This window comes from Perna viridis, chromosome 13 (genome assembly GCF_037379345.1).
Source record: "Perna viridis isolate PV_CMFRI_1.1 ecotype Kerala chromosome 13, ASM3737934v1, whole genome shotgun sequence".
NCBI classification, from domain to species: Eukaryota; Metazoa; Mollusca; class Bivalvia; order Mytilida; family Mytilidae; genus Perna; species Perna viridis.
Window position 1 is genome coordinate 26,343,923 of NC_142457.1, and position 22,095 is coordinate 26,366,017.

Consider the following 22,095-nt stretch of genomic DNA (forward strand, 5'->3'; position numbering starts at 1 on the left):
GAATATTTTATCTGATTTCATTAACTTAATTTGAGCTTGTTAAAGAATGTATTTAAAGTTTGGACAGGTAATACGAAATAACATGTTTGAGGCTGTTAACACATATTAACTTCAAACCAAAAACGGGCCCATACCAATGTTGTTTTGTATATCCTGTTGAAAAATTAGAAACATTCCTTATGATTAAATTTGTGGTGGAGTACAGTCCAAATATTAAGTAGCAGTCCTTATAAAAACCAGACAGGAGGCGATTCATGTCAAATACCCACTGAACTCACTTTTATTTCTTGTCAAGAAACAGTTACTGATCACATAACCAGTCTTACTTTTTCATTTGTGACGTTGCGCCTTTGAGATAAAAAATATATAGTTTGTACACGAAATTGACACTTTGCAAGAGTTATCGTTCTTGATTTGCTTTGATTTGGTTGATTTTAGTGTAAGATAAATGTATGATCTGAATATGGAAAGGACAATTGTTACATACAAATATAGCATATGTAGATTGAAAAAGCATCATTTGTTCGGGTGTTTTTTTCTTCACCATAAATCACTTTAATATTTGCACTGTCTGAATTTTATATAAACTGGTACTTTTAATAATTAATTTGTAATTTTGTTTGGAATTCTTTGATTTATCACGGAGTTCGGACCAATCGACGTTACTGACGTCAAAGTACCAAGCCAGATTATACATAATAACCTGGTTTGCTCATAGATAACCACCTAATCAGGAAGCTTGTTAAAAAATAAATTAGAAGATTTCCCATTAACAGTTTCAAGTGTTTAGAATACGAAAATGGTATAGGGCAAAGGTCAAACGTTAAGCCCGGACACCTTAAAGGTAAAATCAATCGTTATTGCACATTTCATAAATTAAAGATATTCTTTCGACGTGATAATAAAAAAGAACTAATAAAATTTTTGAAAATAAAATAAATATATATCTCTTTATAAAAAAAGTTCCGAATAGTCAAGGGTGTTCTGTGGAACGGGAGTTAGCAAGTATTTCTGGCTATAATCTATAAACTAGATAAAGTCAAATGACGGAGACGCTTCATCAAGGATAAAATAGACCGAAAAAGTCCTCTTGGTTCCTGTTTACTGTGTGATACTATTTCTTTATCTTAGTGCCTTTTTTCACTTTTTCATCCTTGCTTACAATGATGAAGAATATGTTGTCCACTTTATCTTCTCCGTAAATTTTGACCATGCGGGTTCGATCATACTTCCGTCCGTCATAGAACAAATAGTTTTGACTCCATAGGTAAACCTCATGACTCGTTTTTGAATATAATCCGAATGATGTCCGTACAGAAGTGCCCCTTTTAGCACACCCAAAACACTATCTTCAGGAACAATTACCCTTCTCAGAGGAAAAACATCCCTTGCAGCATCATGTACAAAGCGCCATTCAGAGAATCCACCAGCAAGAAGAATCAAGCTGATTTTTGTCGTTTCTAGAAGGGATAATATTTCTCTCATGAGTAAAACGATGTTTTCTGTTGTTGATAGAAACATCTTTTTTCCCCGTTTCCAAATTTAGACGCATACGAGTTCGATTTCAGAGCCAAATGTGGAATTCTTAAGAACATCTGGAAAGTCTTTCTGGTGAAGCGTCTTGTATATAATGATTCAAGGTGATCAGTTGGAGATAGATAGTTTTTTTCTCAGTTTGCCTGTCATCAACCTTTTAGCGCTTTCCAATTCCTTTTCAAGTTCATGTACTCGAGAGGATGATTTTGTCCTAAAGTAGAGAACGCATTCTTGTCAATCACATAAGTAAGCAGCTCAAATAACTCCTTGTTCACTAACGTATAACCACATGCGTTGACAGTAGCTCTGTATTTTCTTCCAGATGACAATTGACGCCTTTTTTTTCTTAAGAACATCTGGAAAGTCTTTCTGGTGAAGCGTCCTGTATATTTCGTATTTCTATATTTAATTTCACTTCTCTATCATTTTGGTTGATCCCAGTATTTGGAACTTCAAATTAAATAAATATGCGATACGTATATCTATCTTTAAAGACAAAATTGACATGACTTGGGATCCAACGAGAAAAACGCCAACTTTTCTACAATAAGCAGGAAATGCTAACCCTTCAAAACACTTGACACTTTTGTTCACCCCAAGTTTTAAGCATGGTTTGAAATGTTCTGTTTTCTTCTGTGTTCCTCCTAACTATTCTTCGTCTGATGGCATTTTTATTGTCTTAATATCTTGCAAAAAAAAAAAAAAATACCGAAGCGTGTAAAATTAGACAAGTCAAATTTGTAAAAACGTGAAGGTTCCTCTGATATTTTCATTTTTTATTGGCATTTTTACACGAAAATATGTATTGCGTTAACATACTGAACCCAACGCTGTGAAAATGACAAATCTCTATGTATTTGAATGGTCGATTAGGACCCATTTTCGTGAAATCACGGAGTCACGAGACTTACATACCCTATACCGAGCGTTAAGAGTGTAAAGAACAACAACGTTTCTTTTTTGTCATTTGGCTTCTCTGTGTGCATGTATTAATCTCTGTTAAATATAATTATTTTTTTTTAATATTTTGATAATGAACATTGTGATTGGACATGAATTTATATACTATTTACTTTATTTTTCCAAAAGCAATACAGCTTAAATGTATACATAATACAAATTATAACAATTTCTTAACATACACCACACAGAGAACTCAAATAAGGACAAGTAAAAAGGGTCATTATTTCATGCTTGCCCTTCGGGAGCACCTGATGCCGTTTTTTTTTTTGTTCTTTTGTTTGGTGGGGGTTCACATTACATGTGCTTAAGTTTATTTTGTGTGTCTTATTTTCTTTATCTTCAGTTTTAAATGTAATTGTTCTGTTTTCTAATTGTATATGTAGATAGTCCTTCATTTTTTGTTTTTTTCGGAACCATTAGCCGATACATATATTTTGTGGCAAAAAAAAAAAAAAAAATAAAATAAAATAAAATAAAAGAAAATAAAAATAAGCCGAGGGACGTTGTCTTTTGAAGTCTGTTTGGAAGTTCACCCCAAAAATTATAGTAAGTCTGACATGTACGAATATAGTTGTTGATCTAAATCGATGTATTTCAAAGCGGCAAAATTTGGGGTCGTCTATATTTGTAGTTTTTGCAGTCATTCAAACAAATGTGTTTGTTTGATTCGCAAATTTACTCAGACTTGCATTTCAATGATTCTAAAACATTTGCAAAAGTTTTATTTTCGTGATAAAATTATCACTACGGCTGCATGCGATTTTTGTATTTAAGTCGCAGTCTTTCTAAAAATCAGACAAAAGGTGTTTTTTGCATGTAAAAAACTTACCGAATTTAGTTTTATGTCTTGTTCAAAGACAGTTCAAACCAGTTTTTGTTTTCCATTTAGTGGTTGCGCTTTTGAGAAAAAAATCATATAGACTGTACATGGAATTTGCACTTTGCAAGAGTTATCGTTCTTGGAATGGCTACATTTGGTTGATTTCAGTTGGATAAGAATTTATGATTATCTAAAACGTGCAGATCTGAATACAGAAAACCTTCACTTGCATATTTCCATAGACCTCTACGCACTCGTTATAAAGAGACTTTCAAAAGTGACATTGTAGGTAAAAATCTCATGTATAGAATTTAAAACAAAATGCATTTTAGTGCATTTTTAATGATTAAGAGATAACAAGACACCCTAGAATATTATAATGTATATCGAAAAATTGTGTTCTAAATAACAAATAAAATAAACATATTTTTCTAGACTAAATCTGCAATATGAGCTTTGCAAAATGTGTTTGAAGTTGCAAATTTTCACACATTCAATCTATTAATTTTGTATGACTCGAAACGTTTTCCAGAAAATTTGTCTAGTTTTCGGGCTGTTTTATGAACAGTGACGCATGTTAAGAGTATTGCATTTGTCTTTATATGGTTGAACTTCAAATAAAACGTTACAGATTCAATAAAATCTCAATCCCTTTGTATCGCCCTAGACTTCTTAAAATTAGACTTCTGGAACAAGGTTATGTTGCTATAAGATTGAAGCCATCACAACAGATATCTTTTTATGGTTGTAATCAGGAACTCGTAGATCGTTACGGTGTATCCATCTGCACCATGAAAAGTGATTTGATCAATGTGTCATAGTTTTCCTTTTCTCTTTCGTCTACCCTTGACTTTTTATGAGCAACTCGTCGGGTGTTTGTAGAAAAGCAGATGACGCATACCATACCGGTTCACCTGGTTCATGCTCCTAGTTGTTAGTCCGAGTTGCTCATTTACTTTTGTTACTTTGTATGTATTATTTTGGTTATTTTATGTTCTTTTTTGTGTGTGTCTAGAATCTTGGTTTCGTTTCCTTGAATACTTTTTCACTTAAATTACAAATCAAATAAAGTGTATTGGGGTAGCTTGATCTTTGACCACTCCTCTGATGTATGCAAAGTAGCAGAAAACTTTACCGTTTTTCATTTTATTAAGTACAACTTCAAAACTTGCGTTGAGTTATCTTTCCATTGACATACGAAATAGCCGTATACCCTCTAGACCCATTAAACTCGAAAACTAAAGTACTTTTGATACCTGTCCTCAGCATTATAAACAGATTTAAATGAATAATACCAATATGTATACAGTCAAAATCATACACTATTATCCCTTTAAATCAATTTTGTTTCTATTTTTAAAGTTTATCGATCTTTATAGGGCTAGTATGGTATATCAACCATTGGTAACAATATAGCGGAATCTACAGGAAGTAAATTAATTATTCGAAGGGTAGAAAAAGGGTAGAAAAATTAGCGTTTTTACTAAAAAAATTGTAATTAGGAGTAAGTATCTTAATTTACAGTAAAGCAATTTTATTTTTATACAAACAAAGTTTTGAAGGTGTCTTTTCTCAACATCTTTCTAGTTTCGATTTCTGTGTTTAATTTCGTAAACAGAATTTTGACGTTTTTTCTTAAGAAGCTTTCAATTGTATAAGTTGCCTTCTTTTATCATTTAAATTTATTTCCATTATCAATGCTCAACGATAATAAATTTTAAAAGATAGTCATGACATGCACGAGTTCTTTATCAGTTCATGAATTTTGTCGGAACAAAAATAGAAAATAGAGTTCTTGAATAAACTCGCCGATCTGATCCGAAAGAAAGAATATCGTTTAGCTAGATTTTTTTCTCAGTTTCCGCTATATAGATGACGTATTATCATTAAACAATCCTTATTTTGGGGATTTGATACATCATATCTACCCCAAAGAACTTGAGAGAATAATCAAGGGAACCAAGATTATAGCGGTTATCAGAAGAATGTAATCCAGGGACAAAGACTAGACATGGAAAACAGACATACACAACAAAGAACATAAAGTAACTAAAATCATACATACAAAGTAACAAACGCAAATGAGCAACTCGGACATAATTAAAACTGGGAGCATGGACCAGGTGCACCGAGAGGGTAGGCGTCATCTGCTTTTCTAGAAACACCTGCCGACTTGCTCATAAAAAAGTCATAAAAATGACCTTATCACAAAAAATAATAAATAAATAAATAAATAAATAAATAAATAAATAAATAACATTTTCGTATTCCTCAACATTTAAGTTTTAAATAATATTGTTTCAATGAAATCATACATAATTTTGAAATAAATGTAATCCAATTTACAAACTTCGTCTTTTTAAAATTCCTATCTCATATGAAAACTATGCCCATTCTTCCATATTCCACAGAAGGAGAACTAACACCCTCAAGGGAAAAGTTGATATTTGTCTTAATTATTTGAACAAAATTATTCCTAAAGGAGAAAATATAATTGTCATATTAATATACCCCGGAAAATATTTTTCTCTTTCTAATTGCAGGACTTTGCGAACGATGTTATTAAGACCAACAAATTACAGAGTTACTGATTATTGACTATTATCCCACCATGGCCGCATCCAAGGGCTATATTGTCGCTGCACTAGACTTCGGGACAACCTTCAGCGGGTACGCCTTCTCCTTCTTCCACGACTTTAAAGAAGATCCATTGAAAATAAAAGTAAATGCATTATGGCAGTCTTCAAGTCGAAGTCTGATGTCGTACAAAACACCAACTTGTCTACTTTTGGACGAAAATAAGGAATTTGTTGCTTTTGGATACGAAGCCGAAGATGTATATGCGGATAAAGCTCTGGAGGGAAAAAAGGATGAATTTTTCTATTTTTATAGATTCAAAATGAATTTGCACAATAATAAGGTGAGACTGTATTTTGCTTTTTGTTTAATTTTGTTTCAGAACATTCTAGAAAATTGTAGGGTTTATCGATTTGAGATATATTTTGTTTCTATATTTTTTTCCAACGTAGCTGTTATATAATAATGTAGTTCAATGGCATGCACATAGTTTAGGATTAACTAGTATTGAGATTGCCTTTTAGCTCAAATGGACCAAAGAGACCATATAAGATATAGCAATCACGTGAAATCCGTCGTCGTCTGTTAACAATAATTCAAATGTCTTTCACCCTCAAACTACTGGACATATTCCAATGAAAACTTGAATGAATGTTTCTTAGGATATCTTTCACAAAATTGGCCTAAGATTATTTGATCTGCGAAAAGAAACATGACTGTCGTTGCTAAAAATAAAACAGATATGTCAGACAGTAGTTTTTCGCAAATATCTTAAAGATCGTTTCATTTGACAAATGATCTGGCACAGGGTTGCATCGGTTAGAATAAAGAGGTCCAGCCATTCTTAAATTTTCAGAAAGATCCGTTGACTGATGTTGGAATTATGTACCGTGAAACCGAAATTTTGGCCGATTCTGTGTTTTTATAGTAAAAAATCTTCTTTTCAGGTACTAACCGACAGATTTTTATATAAAAGTTGCCATAAAAGGTTCATATTTCAGTTTGGATTTCCGATCCACGAAAATAAATGACCGTCGTTGCTAAAATTATAACAGAAGGGGATCAAAGGGCAATTTTTCGAAAAATATCTCAAAAACAGCTGCATTTTACAAAGATCTAACCTAACTTAGAACATTCATAGTCCCATCCTTTCGAGAAAACAGAAAAAAATATGGCTTTTGTTTCATTTCCATCGTTCCTCTTTCCTCGTTCGTCTACCCCTGACTTGACTTTTTGTGAACAACTCGGTGGGTGTTTCTAGAAAAGCAGAGGATGCTTATCCTACCGGTGCTCCTGGTCCCAGTTTTTAGTGGAGTCCGAGTTGCTCATTTGCTTTTGTTACTTTGTATGTATGATTTTAATTACTTTATGTTCTTTGTTGTGTATGTCTGTTTTCCATGTCTGTTCTTTGTCCCTGGATTAAATTCTTCTGATTACCGCTATAACATTGGTTCCCTTGATAACTCTTCCAAAACTTGAAACAAAAATGTACAGATAATCAATAAGATGAATGTTAAGCATTGTAAGAGATATCAGTCTGAAAAACACAAATGAACGATTCTGGCTTTTTGGAGTTTCATTTTCTTGTCCACTAACTTTACATTAAATATTTGCATTTCAAGATATGAATTAAAGACCTCTTTTAATTTAAATTCCAACCAGAATATAACAAAAACTATGGTGCTTGAAGATGTAACAGGAAAGACTGTCCCTGCTGTTGATGTCTTCAAGTTTTCAATCAAGGCTCTAGTGGATCATCTTTTAGAGACTCTAAAAACTTGTGGTAAAACAATTGAACCTAGAGAAATCCTCTACGTTCTTACTGTTCCTGCTATATGGACGGATTCAGCAAAAGAATTTATGAGAAAAAGTGCTGAGATGGTAAATTAATCTTTATTAAACACACTTTTTAAATCACTTGAACGTTTGGGTTCAAGAATTAATTTGTGACGTTCGTAATCATCTATTCGCAGTAATCCGTTGTCTTTGCATTCTATATGTGTCACAAATTCGTGTTAATATTTTTGTTTTTCTTTCCATGAAGAGAATATTTGTTAAAATTTAAAACTATTTGTTCTTATTACAAAAATATTTGTTTCCCGTCTTCGTGTTCTTATTATGTTTTAATCTCTAGTTTTTTAGCACTCCAGCTAAGAATCATGCAATTCTGTAATATGTACTACACCCCCAAAAGACACATTTTTATTTTTGTAATTAAGTTGCTTTATAGGTCTATATGAGAAAATGTATAATTATTGAGTCCAATCTATCCGCTCTTACCAGATAATTCACATTGAAAATTATTTTAGTATCATTTACAGAGTTATCTCCCTTAATTTTGAATTCTACTGTACGTTCTATACACATTTTATCTCCTAAGAACAAGGGTTATATGAAAAGCCACATGTTACTTTTTGTTACATTTTAAATAAAATATCAAAAGTAAATTGTAGACTTTCCAACCATGATTCTTACCACGAGTGCTACTTAAATAGTTGAATTATGATTTTGATATCTCAGTGGTTTATTTGTAAGTTACAGTACATTCTTTACGTACATATTGCAGGCGGGCATTCCAGGAGATCAAATGGTTCTTGCTCTGGAACCAGAAGCTGCTTCAATCTACTGTCAGTATTTACCTACAGAGAAATTGTCTGGATCAGATGGTTTTGCGATGAGTGAAGTCGGGACAACATATATGGTAGTGGATTTAGGAGGTATTATTAATAATTTGAAGACTGTTATTTAAACTTACATCATGCCTAATATTTATAACAAATTCCATTCCTAATATGCCTAGTGTGTTTACATAAATCAGACCTTATACTAACATAATGCCTAGTATTTTTTTCACTATTTCATGCCTCATTTTTATACCTATATGATTTGTAACATTTCTGCCTCTATCATGCATTATCTTTCATACATCATATCTATATATACCTTTTTTTACATTCTTTATTTTTATACCTTACTATTATATGTTTTTCTTTGATTCATAATTAAATTTTAATGTGTAAGCTAATGCAAACTGCCCAATGATGTTCGAGAGAGTAATCAAGCTAACAAAGGTTCTAGTTGTATTCAAAAGAAAGTAACCCAGGGACAAAGATCAGAAATGGAAAACCGACATACATGCAGTAACTAAAATAATACATACAAAGTAACAAAAGCAAATGAGCAACTCGAACTCCACAAAAAACTGGGAGCATGGAACTCTCAAAATGACAAAGCACATTTATGGTTTAATTTTCCATCACCCTGACTCGAACCAGTGCCACTTTGACATCTATGGCAACACTGTCTGCGTTAAGTCCACCACCTAGTTCACTATTTGGAAACCATCGAGTAAAAAAAACCCAGTCAGCAGAAGCTATATAATATGAATTATTATAAGAAGGAGTCAAAAACCCTCAAATAAAAAAAAAATCTCTAGTCAAAATAATTGAATTTTGGATTTTGTCTTCCGTTTGGTTTCTATTTTTTTTATTGATCTTCTCATTGACGAATTTAAATATTACCATGTCATTGTGACGTTATACATTAAGTGTCAGTATGAATTAAACTTGGTATGAAAACACCCATCATTTTGATAGTGTAATTTGACCATTTGCACCATTAGAATCATGGAAAAAAAACAGGATTTTCCATATTATGCTGGACCATTGAGTTATAATTTCATTGAAATTTCATTCTAGTCAAAATAATTGAATTTTGGATTTTGTCTTCCGTTTGGTTTCTATTTTTTTTATTGATCTTCTCATTGACGAATTTAAATATTACCATGTCATTGTGACGTTATACATTAAGTGTCAGTCCCTGCAAGAATCAGGCAATAGGTTAAACTTGGTATGAAAACACCCATCATTTTGATAGTGTAATTTGACCATTTGCACCATTAGAATCATGGAAAAAAAACAGGATTTTCCATATTATGCTGGACCATTGAGTTATAATTTCATTGAAATGCACTAAAAATGAACATTTCATAGGCAGATAACTCCGTCAAAAACCTCATTATTCTAATATTCTATTGAAAAAAATTTCTGAGCAAACCCAATGATGCAGATATAAAATAATGTTTTTTTTCAATGGAGAAAGTATCCTTGAGTGATATTACATCGTCAGATCGGTGGGTTTTTGACATGCTTGTTTCTGATTTTTCCCATTTTGCCTGATTCTTTCAAATACTAACACTTAAATATAAAATGATTTGGGACTATTTGAAATAACCTCATGACATGTGGTGCATGCATTCCTTGCATTACTAGCTATTTTCATGGTGCACCGCATGATCATTTTTAGTTCTTAATTGACCGAAACATATTACAATCATTCCACAACTTTTTGACAATCAATCTTATACAGTAAAACCTATTTATACCAAACTTTAATAAATAATCCAAAAACTTTTTAAACCAGACATTTTTTTAAAATCACTTTATTTTAATTCAAATGTATTTGAACCTTGGTAAACCAAACACTTGTGTAAACCGAACGACTAATCAAGGGAACCAAGATTCTAGCGGTAATCAAAAAATGTAATCCAGGGACAAAGACCAGACATGGAAAACAGACATACACCACAAAGAGCATAAAGTAACTAAAGTCATACATACAAAGTAACAAAAGCAAAAGAGGAAATGAAAACTATGACATGTTGAACGGTTTTCATGGCGCAGATGGATACACCGTAGCAATCCACGAGTTCATTGTGACGACCATAAAACGTCTGTAGTGATAACTTCAATCTTGTAACATCATAACTCTGTTTCAGAAGCCTATTTATCAGAAGACTAGCGCGATACATTAAGTCTGCGTAGTTTCGGCAAGCTCTGGCATAACGTACGAGTTGTGATATGAACACTCCATACGCAGATGCTGAAGGGATGTTGATAATTCTGAATGAAAAGTCATCACATTTGTCGTAAAGTTTGGTCAGTGTTTTCCTTTTACCGTCGATTTCTAAGTGTAGGTCAAGATATGAGGCTGACCTCACAGTGTCTGTAGTATTCTTTATCTCAAGTTCTATGGGGTAGATGCGAAATATCAAATCCCCGAAAATAGTATTGTTTAAAGATAATACGTCATCTATACAGCGGAAACTGAGATTAAAGGATCTAGCTAAACGATATTCTTTCTTTCGGATCAGATCAGCTATAAAGTTAGCCTCACAAGAATGAAGAAATAGTTCAGCAAGTAGAGCAGCATAAGTTGTTCCCATTGGAATGTTGACCGTTTGTTGAAAAACGCGTCCACCACACTGGACAAATATGTTGTCGACTAAAAATTTCAGCATTTTGTAAACATCTTCTCTATTTTTTTTTTTAAAAAAACAAAACAAAACAAAACAAAACAAAACAACGATGTATAATGTTTTTGAGTCGGGATGTTAATTGAGTATGGGGAATAGAAGTAATCATAGGTTTTAATGCTATTATAGTTTGATAATAGCCTTGAACTGATTGTCTCCAAAAGATCTTTTGAATATTTCAGGATCCACATTGAATTAATACCACTACGGGACTAACACGTGTTTTGGTAGGACTACAGACCAGACTCTCTTTGACAGCTGTGAGTATAGAAGTTAAAAGTTTTGAAAGAGGTTTAGTGTTACAATTTGCAGATCCAGCTATGTAACGTTATTTGTATGGATTCTTGTGGCGTTTAGGAATCCAGTACATAGACGGTAAATCACAATCATCGTCCTTGGTAGAGAGACCAAAAGAGGAAGTAAAGGTCTGATCACTACTATTATTTTCTACGTCTACCTCTGATAATAAACATTGGATGTAAAACGTTTTCCAGACAAAACAATGTTGTTTTGGGCTTTGTCTGTTAGTACGACAACATATTTTTTATGTATAGTAGACAGTGTTTTTGCTACATCGGGGTCTTTAATAACTGATGTAGCATTGGCACTAATTGACCAACTTAAAACTTTCATTCATTTAAAAATTAAAGACCTCACAGCCTTTAACCACTCTGACAGAGAATCAATGTTTTCTTGTTCTCATTTTATTCATTGTCTTGCGTAGTCCTCCACGGCCTCCATAAAAAATTTTAAAGTTATAATTCAAATTTATGGAGCGAACCAACTTCATTGTATGGTTTGGTTTAGAAGGTTACAACTGTAAATATGAGGGTTGCTTTATCTAAATAGAGTCAGTGATAGCATAACTATGTTGTAGGAGGTACTGCTGACATTACTGTGCATAAAAAGACATCCAATAATCACTTGCAAGAAAAATACAGAGCTACTGGCAACGCATGTGGGGGTACGTCAGTGGACAAGGAGTTGTTTGCATTACTCAGTAAAGTGATTGGTAAGAACGCTTTTCCAACTATGAAGCAAAATCATCCTTTAGAGTACCTCGATCTTGGCAGAGAATTTGAAAGTGCAAAAAGATCGATGAAACCAAAACAGAAGACAAAAATAAATATTGGTCTACCGATGGGCGTTCTGAATACATTATGTAAGAGCCTTCACAAGAAAGATTTTCCCGATGTTCTTCAGAGTTCCTCACTTAAGTCTGAAATTGATGTTGTTGGGGATAAGATACGTCTTGATTTGGAAACCGGGAAGAAGATGTTCAGACCGACAATAGAAAATATCGTTTTACTCATGAAAGAAATATTATCCCATTCAACAACAGCAGAGGTCAGCATGATTCTTCTTGTAGGGGGATTTTCTGAATGCCGCTTCGTACAAGATGCAGTCAAAGAAGCTTTTCCAGGGAAACGAGTGATTGTTCCTGAAGATAGCGGTTTGTCTGTGTTAAAGGGGGCAGTTCTGTACGGCCATCGATCGGATTACATTCAAGAAAGAGTAATGCGATTTACCTATGGAGTCAAAACCTATGTTCCTTTTGATGCAAGAAAGTATGAACAGAACCGTATGGTCAAGATCGAAGGAGAGGAAAGAGTGGACAACATATTCTCTATAATTATAAGCCAAGATGAGAAGGTAAAGTCTGGCACGAAGGTGAAGAAATCCTACCACACATTGTACAAAAACCAAGACAAATTGAGTTTGATGATCTATACGTCGGAAAAACCGTATCCGTCGTTTATCGACGATGAGGGTTGTAGGTTACTCTGCGAACCGACGATTACATTTTCAGACACTTGTGAAGACATCAGATATGTCGATGTTGAATATATTTTTGGAGACACTGAGATAGGGCTTGTTGCAGAAGACAGAAATTCAGGGCTTAAGATATGCGCAAATTTTAATCTCATTTAGTTGGGATTCCAAAAATATATCATATTTTCTACTGAGAAAATCCTTAAGTTACTATGTATGACATCCTTTATTATTTTATATGTTAGTTAGTAAAATCATTTATTAACAATAATCAAGATGTTATGTTACTTATAACATCTATTTGTTGCATTTTCATATTTAAACTATGTTTCCGTAGATTAAAATGTTTTTTTTCATATTTTATCGACATCTATTTGAATGTTCGTTTACCTAATGCAAGTAATGAATAAAACAGCAAGTCGAAAACTTTGAACAATCATTTTAGTAAGTGTCATTTATGATAAAACATTGAAAGTTTGTAACTATGTCAAGAAGTTACAACAGTATAACTGAATTTAATTGAAATAAATTTCCTTTAACTTTTATACCATCCCCTTGTAAAGTGGGAGTATATAGTGATAGGGGTGTCTCCTGTAATTGTTTTACCATTTACATGTAAAATGGGAGTATATAGTGATAGGGGTGTCTCCTGTAACTGCTTTACAATCTACAAGTAAAGTGGGAGTGTATAGTGATAGGGGTGTCTCCTGTAATTGTTTTACCATCTACATGTAACGTGGGAGTATATAGTGATAGGAATGTCCGTCGATCCTTCTATCCGTACCTCCTTCCTTCTTTTACACAGAGGGGTACCCATCTCTTATCCATTACTCTTGTGAACAACGATTCGAACGAGTAAAAAATAAAATAATCCAGGAATAACAGTTGTCAAACCTTATAATAAATCTATTCAAGGAAAAGTCACAGTAGGAATAAACGAACAATTGACAGTTTCGCACGTTCAACAAAAAGTTTCATGCATCGCGTTAATTGTGTAGAACATCTTTTATTATTTTATATGTTAGTCAGTAATATCAAATATAAACAATAATCAAGATGATGTACAGTATGTTATTAATAATTCAAAAGCATTTATCTGTTACATTTTTATATTAAAAAATGTTTTTGAAAATTAAAATTGGTTTCTTCATATTTTACCGACATATCTTTTAGTGTTCGTTTACCTCATGCAAGTAATGATAAAAGGCAGCAAGTCGAAAACTTTGAACAATTATTTTTATTAAATCTGATATATGATTTAACATTGAAAGTTTGTAATTATGCCAGGAAATTGGTTCAAAAAGTTACAACAATATAACTGAATTTAAATGAAATAACTTTTTTACCATCCCCTTGTACATTGGGAGTACATTGTGACAGGGATGTCCGTCGTTCCTTCTATCCGTACTTCCTTCCTTCGTTTACAAGAGGGGTACCCATCTCTTATTCATTACCCTTGTGAACTACGATTCGAACGAGTAAAAAAACATAATCCAGAAATAACGCTTGTAAAAAAACCTTCCAATAAAACTATTCGAAGAAAAGTCACATTAGAAAAGAACGAACAGTTTAAAGTTTCACACGCTCACCAAAAAGAATTTAATACATTGCGATAGTTTTTGTCCTGCAAATAGAAAATAAAAAGAAACCTTTCGTGTAATTTTATACTGTGTGACCTAATTACCGGTATGAAAGGACTTATACTTTTCTAAAATAGTCAGTGATATCATCATACTTTTTAAACTATGAAGTATCATGATTAAGGTGCTTTATCGTGAGGCCTATTCTTTCGATCAATTCAATGAATATAAATATATGCAGGTATGTCAGGGACAGCTAGTCATTCCTTGTTTATTATTAAATGTATTACTAGTATGCTTTGTAATATTTCTTTCCTATTTTTACCATAGAATCGGGTCTCCTTCGGACTAAGTTTTATCGTGCGAGTTTGTATAGTGCTTTGTCTACATTTGCGGTAGGAGCGTTTGATGCCCATCAAACTAGTTCTACCCCACCACATCTTTTGAGTCTCTTTCAATCGAGAAAAACCTATGTTTTCCTAATTTTTTTTGAATTTTAATTTTCTTTATATGTTAATGGTACACTGTGATGCCCATTTTGCTCTACCTATATATTATGTTGTTAAAGGAGATAGTCTACGGCAGACTCTGGGTGTGGGAAAATTATCATCATTAATCAGAGGCCCACTGACTGCATTTTTTACAGTGATGTAGTGTTGGTGACTCTTCGTTACCATTTTCTTCTCTCTTTGAATGTAATGATGTTCCCCACAACATTGCAGCTTTAAATATCTTGTCATTTGGATTCCTTTTGAAAAATAAGGGAACAAACGCAGTTTTATGTCGCAAGTTTATTTCATAACAATAAAATGAATCCATTTACATTTTCTTCTCTCTTGGAAAGTAATGATGTTCCCCACAACATTGCAGCTTTAAATATCTTGTCATCTTGATTCCTTTTGAAAAATAAGGGAACAAACGCAGTTTTATGTCACAAGTTTATTTTATAACAATAAAATGAATCCATTTACAAAATGAATTAAAAATAGAGCAAAAACGCATAATATGAACATTTCAAAGCTTATACATACAGCAAATAGGATAATTAATAAATTAAACCCACTGTTTAATAGGAATTTTTTGGCAAAAATCTTTTTTCGCTTAAATCTAGGTCATTAAAAATCTGCCAAATATCCCCTTGCCTAAGTGGACTTTATTAGGTACAAAAGATGAATTTAGAAAGCGAGTGAAACATTACATGTAGCTTTTAAAAAGCATGGGGATAAAATAACATTGGCATTTGCATTTTTATTATTAGGTTATTCTGTGTAAGTTACGGGAAAATAACAACCTAAATTATGTCTTATGACTATTTTTATTGAATTAGGAAGTAATAGCAACAAAGAGACTTGTCCACTCCCATAAAAAAGAAGACCTTACACATGTTTTACTGAAAAATATGCAAGCCACGATTTACAGCCGAACCAGATATAACAGGAATAAAATAAAACTAAAAACAATTGCATTGGAAAACCAAACACGCATATAAAAGTGAAATAATTGCACATCAAAGGCAAATTGTATAACATGAGGTATACTTGTCAATAATTAGTCTTATATGGCTATAGATCATCAGGAACAGAACATTACTGAAAATATAAATTAATGTTTAAAAAATATGACATCACCAAAAGATGATTTTATCCAAACAGAACAAATGAATTTTCGCTATTCATTGTGGTCAGAAAACTGCGAAAAATAATACTTGTAAAATTGATTTTTAACTCGTAACATTTACAATTTTTTCAAACCGCCAAAATTGCTTCCCCTGAACATATTCACTTGACAGAATCCAAAATTAAAGTGTTTACAGTATTTGGAATACATTGTAACAAATGTCCTCATCAAAGTTGAAAAATCATAATAGATTTCACAATAATGATGAAGGATGTCTTTTATCTGACTTAACTACTTACGAGTTATCATCTTTTTAGGTGATGTTCGAAAAAATACCCTAACTAAAATTGGATCTACAAAGTGCTCTTTTGTTCTTTTTCAGTCGCTACATTTCTCAGTTCTACTTACTATTCAGGCGACATTTTGCAGAATCCATATGTTTTTCCCCTTTTAAATAATGTCTTCAGTATCATTCAAGAAGTAGTATGATTAGTTGATAAGAAAGGAATCTGATTTGTAAGTAGAATGGAATGCTCTTAGATCCTACATACAGTAAATGAATGGAACAGAGTATGTCTGTCTTTTACAACACTTCTAGATGCTCAAATAAACATACACTACATATATTTTATATACACATGTATTTCTACCTCTTCTAGGGTACACCAATGTTGCAAGGGTAAAATAAACACTACTTCATGGAATGCAAAAAAATCCAAAGCTAGGTAGGCAAGTGTGTTTTTTTAAACAATGCCAAAGAATATGATTTTTTTTTAAAAGTGTGATACAAATTTACCTTGAAATATAGAATTTTTTTTGTACACAGACAAGCTGGTTAATAATCAGCAAACCTGATGGTCTTAGCATAAAAAGCTCAAACAACTAGATAGTTAGTCTCATTTGAATCATATTACCGTAAACATCCTAATTTTTACTATTTTCGTGGTGGACAGAAAACTGCGAAAAACAGTACCAGCAAAATTAATTTAGAAAAAATATATAACGCCAAACCTTTTTTGAAACTGAAAATTGGTACCCGCAAATATGTTCACTTGACAGAATCTGTGAAAAATAGCTACTGCAGAAATTAGTACATTTACAGTATTGACTGTCAATTTTTATTTTTTTAAGATTGTTTTAAAAAATATATATTCTGTTTATTCACTCAAAATGTTTTCTTGCAATGCCAGTAAACAATGTATTTTAAACTAAATTTCACTCAATGCAAAGATAAACACCAAAAAAACATTGATACAAATAAAATACATTCTATCAAGAGAGACAAAATTTATGATAATAATATTTTACTGGCATTAAGTATGAGTGTAAAGCATGCAGCAAATGAGAGTTGGTCCTCTAATAATTCAGCTTACACTTATTTCTAATACAATACATTACATAAGATGTATTATTCTTTGTAAGAATCAGGCTATGGGTGGCACATCATATTTCTCAATTTGGTCTTTTTTTGCCTCAAATATATTCAATATATCTAGAAAACAACTGAAAAGCTATTTGAATTTATCCTGAAATATTTGTGATGCAGATATTTTGATATAAGTTTTAAAAATGTTCCCACATTTTTCCTTAGTGCATTTCAACTAAATTTGGCCTATCAATAACTTAAAAAGGCAAATTTTACAAACACTTTGATGGTTATTTTTGGAGTTTATCTGGTATAAATATTTGGTTAATGCAATAAAATGTCTGTATGTTTCCCTTCATGTGCCACCCCTTCTAAACATTTTGCCTCATTCTTAGATGGAGACGTACTTTTAATTAGTAATATATACATGTAAATAAATAAATATAAACTAAGGCAAACTTAAATCTATTCCTTGGTTCAACGGACTTCCTTAACTCTTTTTTATGATGCAAATATACCCAGTAAAAAGCAACTACATTGTGTACAAGAGTAATGAGAAACTTTTGAGCAATGGTTTACCACTGATACCCCTGCTTTCCATCACAATAAAAGGATAAAATTGATGCTTTTTTGGTAAACAGGAAGTAGATGTCATATGAATACAAAAACACATCCCACGATACAATATCCCCATAAGAGGCTGAAAACAATTTACAAGCAAGCTGTGATGAATAGTAGCTGAGAAAAATGTGAAGAAATTTCTGTATAATAAAATTCTCTAAGGAAAATTTCAGTTTTTTTTTTGGCAAAGGGAAGAATACCTCATACCATTAAGAAAACACATTACACCAAAAAGTATACCCATATAAAGATTTGTATAATATATCAACAGCCTGTGATTAACAAACGCTGAGAATTTTGTTACGAAAATGTGTTACAGAATTATGAAATTAAGGAGACACAGCATACCCACTCTCCCAAGGAGCTAGGGTATTATGAAAACAATCCTATTGCTGAATTCTTGACATTAAAAAAACCCAGGGAACCAAGAAAAGAAATTTTAAATGGCCTTATTATGTCCACAGTCTAGTCATAAGGATATCAACATGCACAATAAAAGGGGAATGGAAAGTTGTTAAATAAATATTTTGTACTGGAATGAGTGAGATAAATTTATCAATAACTGAACTGGGGAAAAATCTAAAATACACTTTAAGTATAGGAATGAATAATAAGTGCTAAAGTATTAGACTACAATAAACTATGCAAGAAATTTGGAAATACAAAATTAGGAATGCAAGCTTCAACTTTCGGGTTAATAGAATGTCACCGAATCTAAATTTAAATAATTATTAAAAGAATGATGCATGACCAAGTACAGAAAATCACTCTGTTCTCCCAAAGTTCTGCAAAAATCAAAACAAAGCATACACAAAATCTATTTAAACATACATACTGCACACAATTACATATTAAATTCAATCATAAATATTTGCACTCCATTAGATATTAAATCTAATCGCACCCATTAACAAAAGAATGGTCAATCATGAAAATAACACCAAGTCACATGGTTATATCAGTCATGAATTTTTATGATTCTAAATCACATGGTCAATTGTGAAAATGACATCAAGTCACATGGTCATATCAGTCCTGAATATTCATGATATTCAAATCATATGGTCAATCATGAAAATTACAGACATAAACAAATTGGAGATATCATATCAGTTTTTGATTATTTCTAGTACATGTAATTTCATCATTATATATAAGAAACAATCAAAAAACTTTTCTAGCAACATGTAAATACACAATAATTTGCTAAACTTTGAAGTTGATCAATCAGTTGCCATATTGCCAATGAAAATGATTTTTATAATAATAAATGAATTATGGCATTCTATTTAAGGAGGTAGACCTAGGGTAAGGAATATAACTCTTGAAATAAATGATATGTTTGTATCATTATAATTTCACCAAAGCCTTCCAAGCTTTTATTTGAAACAGAATGAAATCAATCCGAGTTACTTTGATGCTTACATGATATTAGTGTAAAATGCTGAATACATACATTCCAATGATTTGCGAGAGTTGTGTCCCTTACCCTAGGTAACCCTCCTTAAATATTTTATTTATGTAGACAACCTTTATTCTTTGTATGTACAATCAAATAAATAAATAATTTATATGTATTTTATGTAAAAATAAAGACCAAAAAAAATTAAAGTTTCATACAAAAGTTCATCTAGACATCTAGAGATATACAACATCAATATATAGAAGATTAGTATACACTACATACATTTACAAAGATTTATCATCAAAACTTGTGTCAGTGTCTTTAAGTATCACGCAGTGGGTGAGACATGGTATGAAAAAATTCATCATTTTGATAGTGTAATTTGACTATTTGCACCATAAGAATCCATACCACTTTAGTAAATTGAGTTATAATTTCATTGAAATGCACAGAAAATGTACTTTTCAAGGGCAGATAACTCTGCCAAAACCTTCCTTTTTCTAACATTCTATTGAAAAATTTCTGAGCAAAGCCAGTGATGCAGAGATCAAATAATGATCTTTTCAAATAGAGAAAGCACCATTGAGTGAAATTATATAGACAGATCGATGGGTTTTTGACATGCATGTTTCTGATTTTTTTCCATTCTGTCTGATTCTTACAAACACTAACAATTAAGGAATAAATGCATTTATTTCATAAAATTTATTGTAAAAATGATGAAAAAAATCATCAAAATGTTTCTGTACTATTGTACAAGACTTAAACAGACAAACAGGTGAATGGGCAATATTACACACCCCATGCCAGGTTGATTAAGCTTTTCCACCATTCTTTGGTGTATCAAGGTAATTGATGGGCAGAAATTTCAACCAATCCCATATTGATTTGACTAAGCTGAAGAATTATTGTATGCAGCCTCTACCAACAACAAAAAGCTCAAAGTATACTTTTCAAATGTATCCACTGCAAACTGATGGAAAAGGCAAAATACACATGACATGTACTGTACATTGCTAAACTATAGAGACTAATACATGTAAATATTTCATCTTATTTTTGCCTATTTGTATTCATCTATAAATCTATGAAATAAAGGTCCTGTTGAAATCACTCATGAAGTTTGTATGCACTTAAAGAGGTAGACCTAGGGTAAGGGACATAATTCATGAAGTCAGTGATATATTTGTATTGTATTCAATTTCACCAAAGCATATCAAACTTTCATTTGATACAGAATGAAATCAATCCAAGTTACTTTGATGCTTACATGACATTGATGTAAAATGCTGAAAACAAACGTTCCAATGATTTGTAAGGGTTGTGTCCCTTACCCTAGGTCTACCTCCTTAAGTAGCAGTCATTGTGAGAAGCATGCAAATTTTGTTATTTGTAATAAACCCCAGAAATGCTACATACTTTTATAATGTTATTAAGTTATTTTATGTGTCAATATGATAAAATGTTTATAATCATTCAATCCGACCTGTCTGCCCTTAGTAGAAATCCACATTGAAAATCAGACTGTTTCTGTTGTATTTTACTGTCATTTACAGAGTTATCTCCCCTAATTTTGAATTCTACAATACATTTTATATAATTTTTCATCTTCCAAGAAAAAGGGTTATATGAAAAACCACATGTTAATTCCTGTTAACTATATCATTTCAAACAAAATATCCAAAATAAGAGAGGAGAAAATTCACATGAAAAATCAAGTAGTCTTTATTTTATTTCAGTATCATTTACAGAGTTATCTCCCTAAATTTTTATTTATATTTAAATATTTAGGCTCATGTTTACCCTCAATGTGCTTGATTTCATAAAAACCTCCAATGAATTTTTTCCTCAAATCCATTCAACAGAATCAGGGTATCATTTCACAAAGTACTTGTAAATCCTTGACAACAAAAGGAACTTACATAAGCTTTGGAAAAATGTGTCTACAATAACAATTGAAGATTGAAGACTTGATTACAGATTTCCAGGAAACCAAACTCAGACCAAGTTCATTTCCTACCAAAATTCTATTGCTGTGAATCCCGTCTTAACTCTGTTTCACATAAAAACATCTCTATGCTATGATTCTTTTTCTAAGCTATTGTTACTTGAGAATTGTTTATTTGAGGAAGAGCTTCTGTTAAGTCCGTCTGATTGGGTACTGCTGTGCATAGACTCTGAATCACTACTAGATCGGTGCTCATACTGTGTCCTCCATCTCCTTGTTCCACCTGGAGATCTTCTATAGTCTATACTATACTGTAGTGATAAAAAATACAATCAGCTAAGGCCATACAAAAACATTTTTTTGTTTCTAAAAACATAGCAAACAATCAAAAGAACCAACTGGTACATAACAGAGAAGATTCAATAGTAAATATTCTCTATAAAAGCAGAGAACGTCTACCCTACCGGTGCACCTGGTCCACGCTCCTAGTTTTTAGTTGAGTCCGAGTTGCTCATTTGCTTTTGTTACTTTATATGTATGGTTTTATTTACTTTATGTTTTTTGTTGTGTATGTC

At 32.1% G+C, this 22,095-nt stretch overlaps 2 protein-coding genes across 3 annotated transcripts in view; one reads left to right on the forward strand and one right to left on the reverse strand.

The window, feature by feature from the left end:
* The first annotated feature begins 4,681 nt into the window (after nucleotides 1-4,681).
* Nucleotides 4,682-14,140, forward strand: LOC148600126 (heat shock 70 kDa protein 12A-like). The gene is made up of 5 exons (XM_088559170.1): nucleotides 4,682-4,823; nucleotides 5,863-6,239; nucleotides 7,559-7,777; nucleotides 8,463-8,613; nucleotides 12,088-14,140. Exons 2-5 carry the CDS (start codon nucleotides 5,931-5,933, stop codon nucleotides 13,140-13,142), a joined length of 1,734 nt encoding a protein of 577 aa, XP_088415296.1. The 5' UTR covers nucleotides 4,682-4,823; nucleotides 5,863-5,930; the 3' UTR covers nucleotides 13,143-14,140.
* Nucleotides 14,141-15,487: 1,347 nt separating this feature from the next.
* Nucleotides 15,488-22,095, reverse strand: part of LOC148600127 (alpha-catulin-like) — a 59,226-nt gene continuing 52,618 nt past the window's right edge. For both annotated transcript variants that reach the window (XM_088559167.1, XM_088559166.1), the window contains one exon: nucleotides 15,488-21,831. In XM_088559167.1, the coding sequence (XP_088415293.1) occupies nucleotides 21,652-21,831 (180 nt within the window). In that variant the 3' untranslated portion in view covers nucleotides 15,488-21,651. The remainder of the gene's footprint in view (nucleotides 21,832-22,095) is intronic.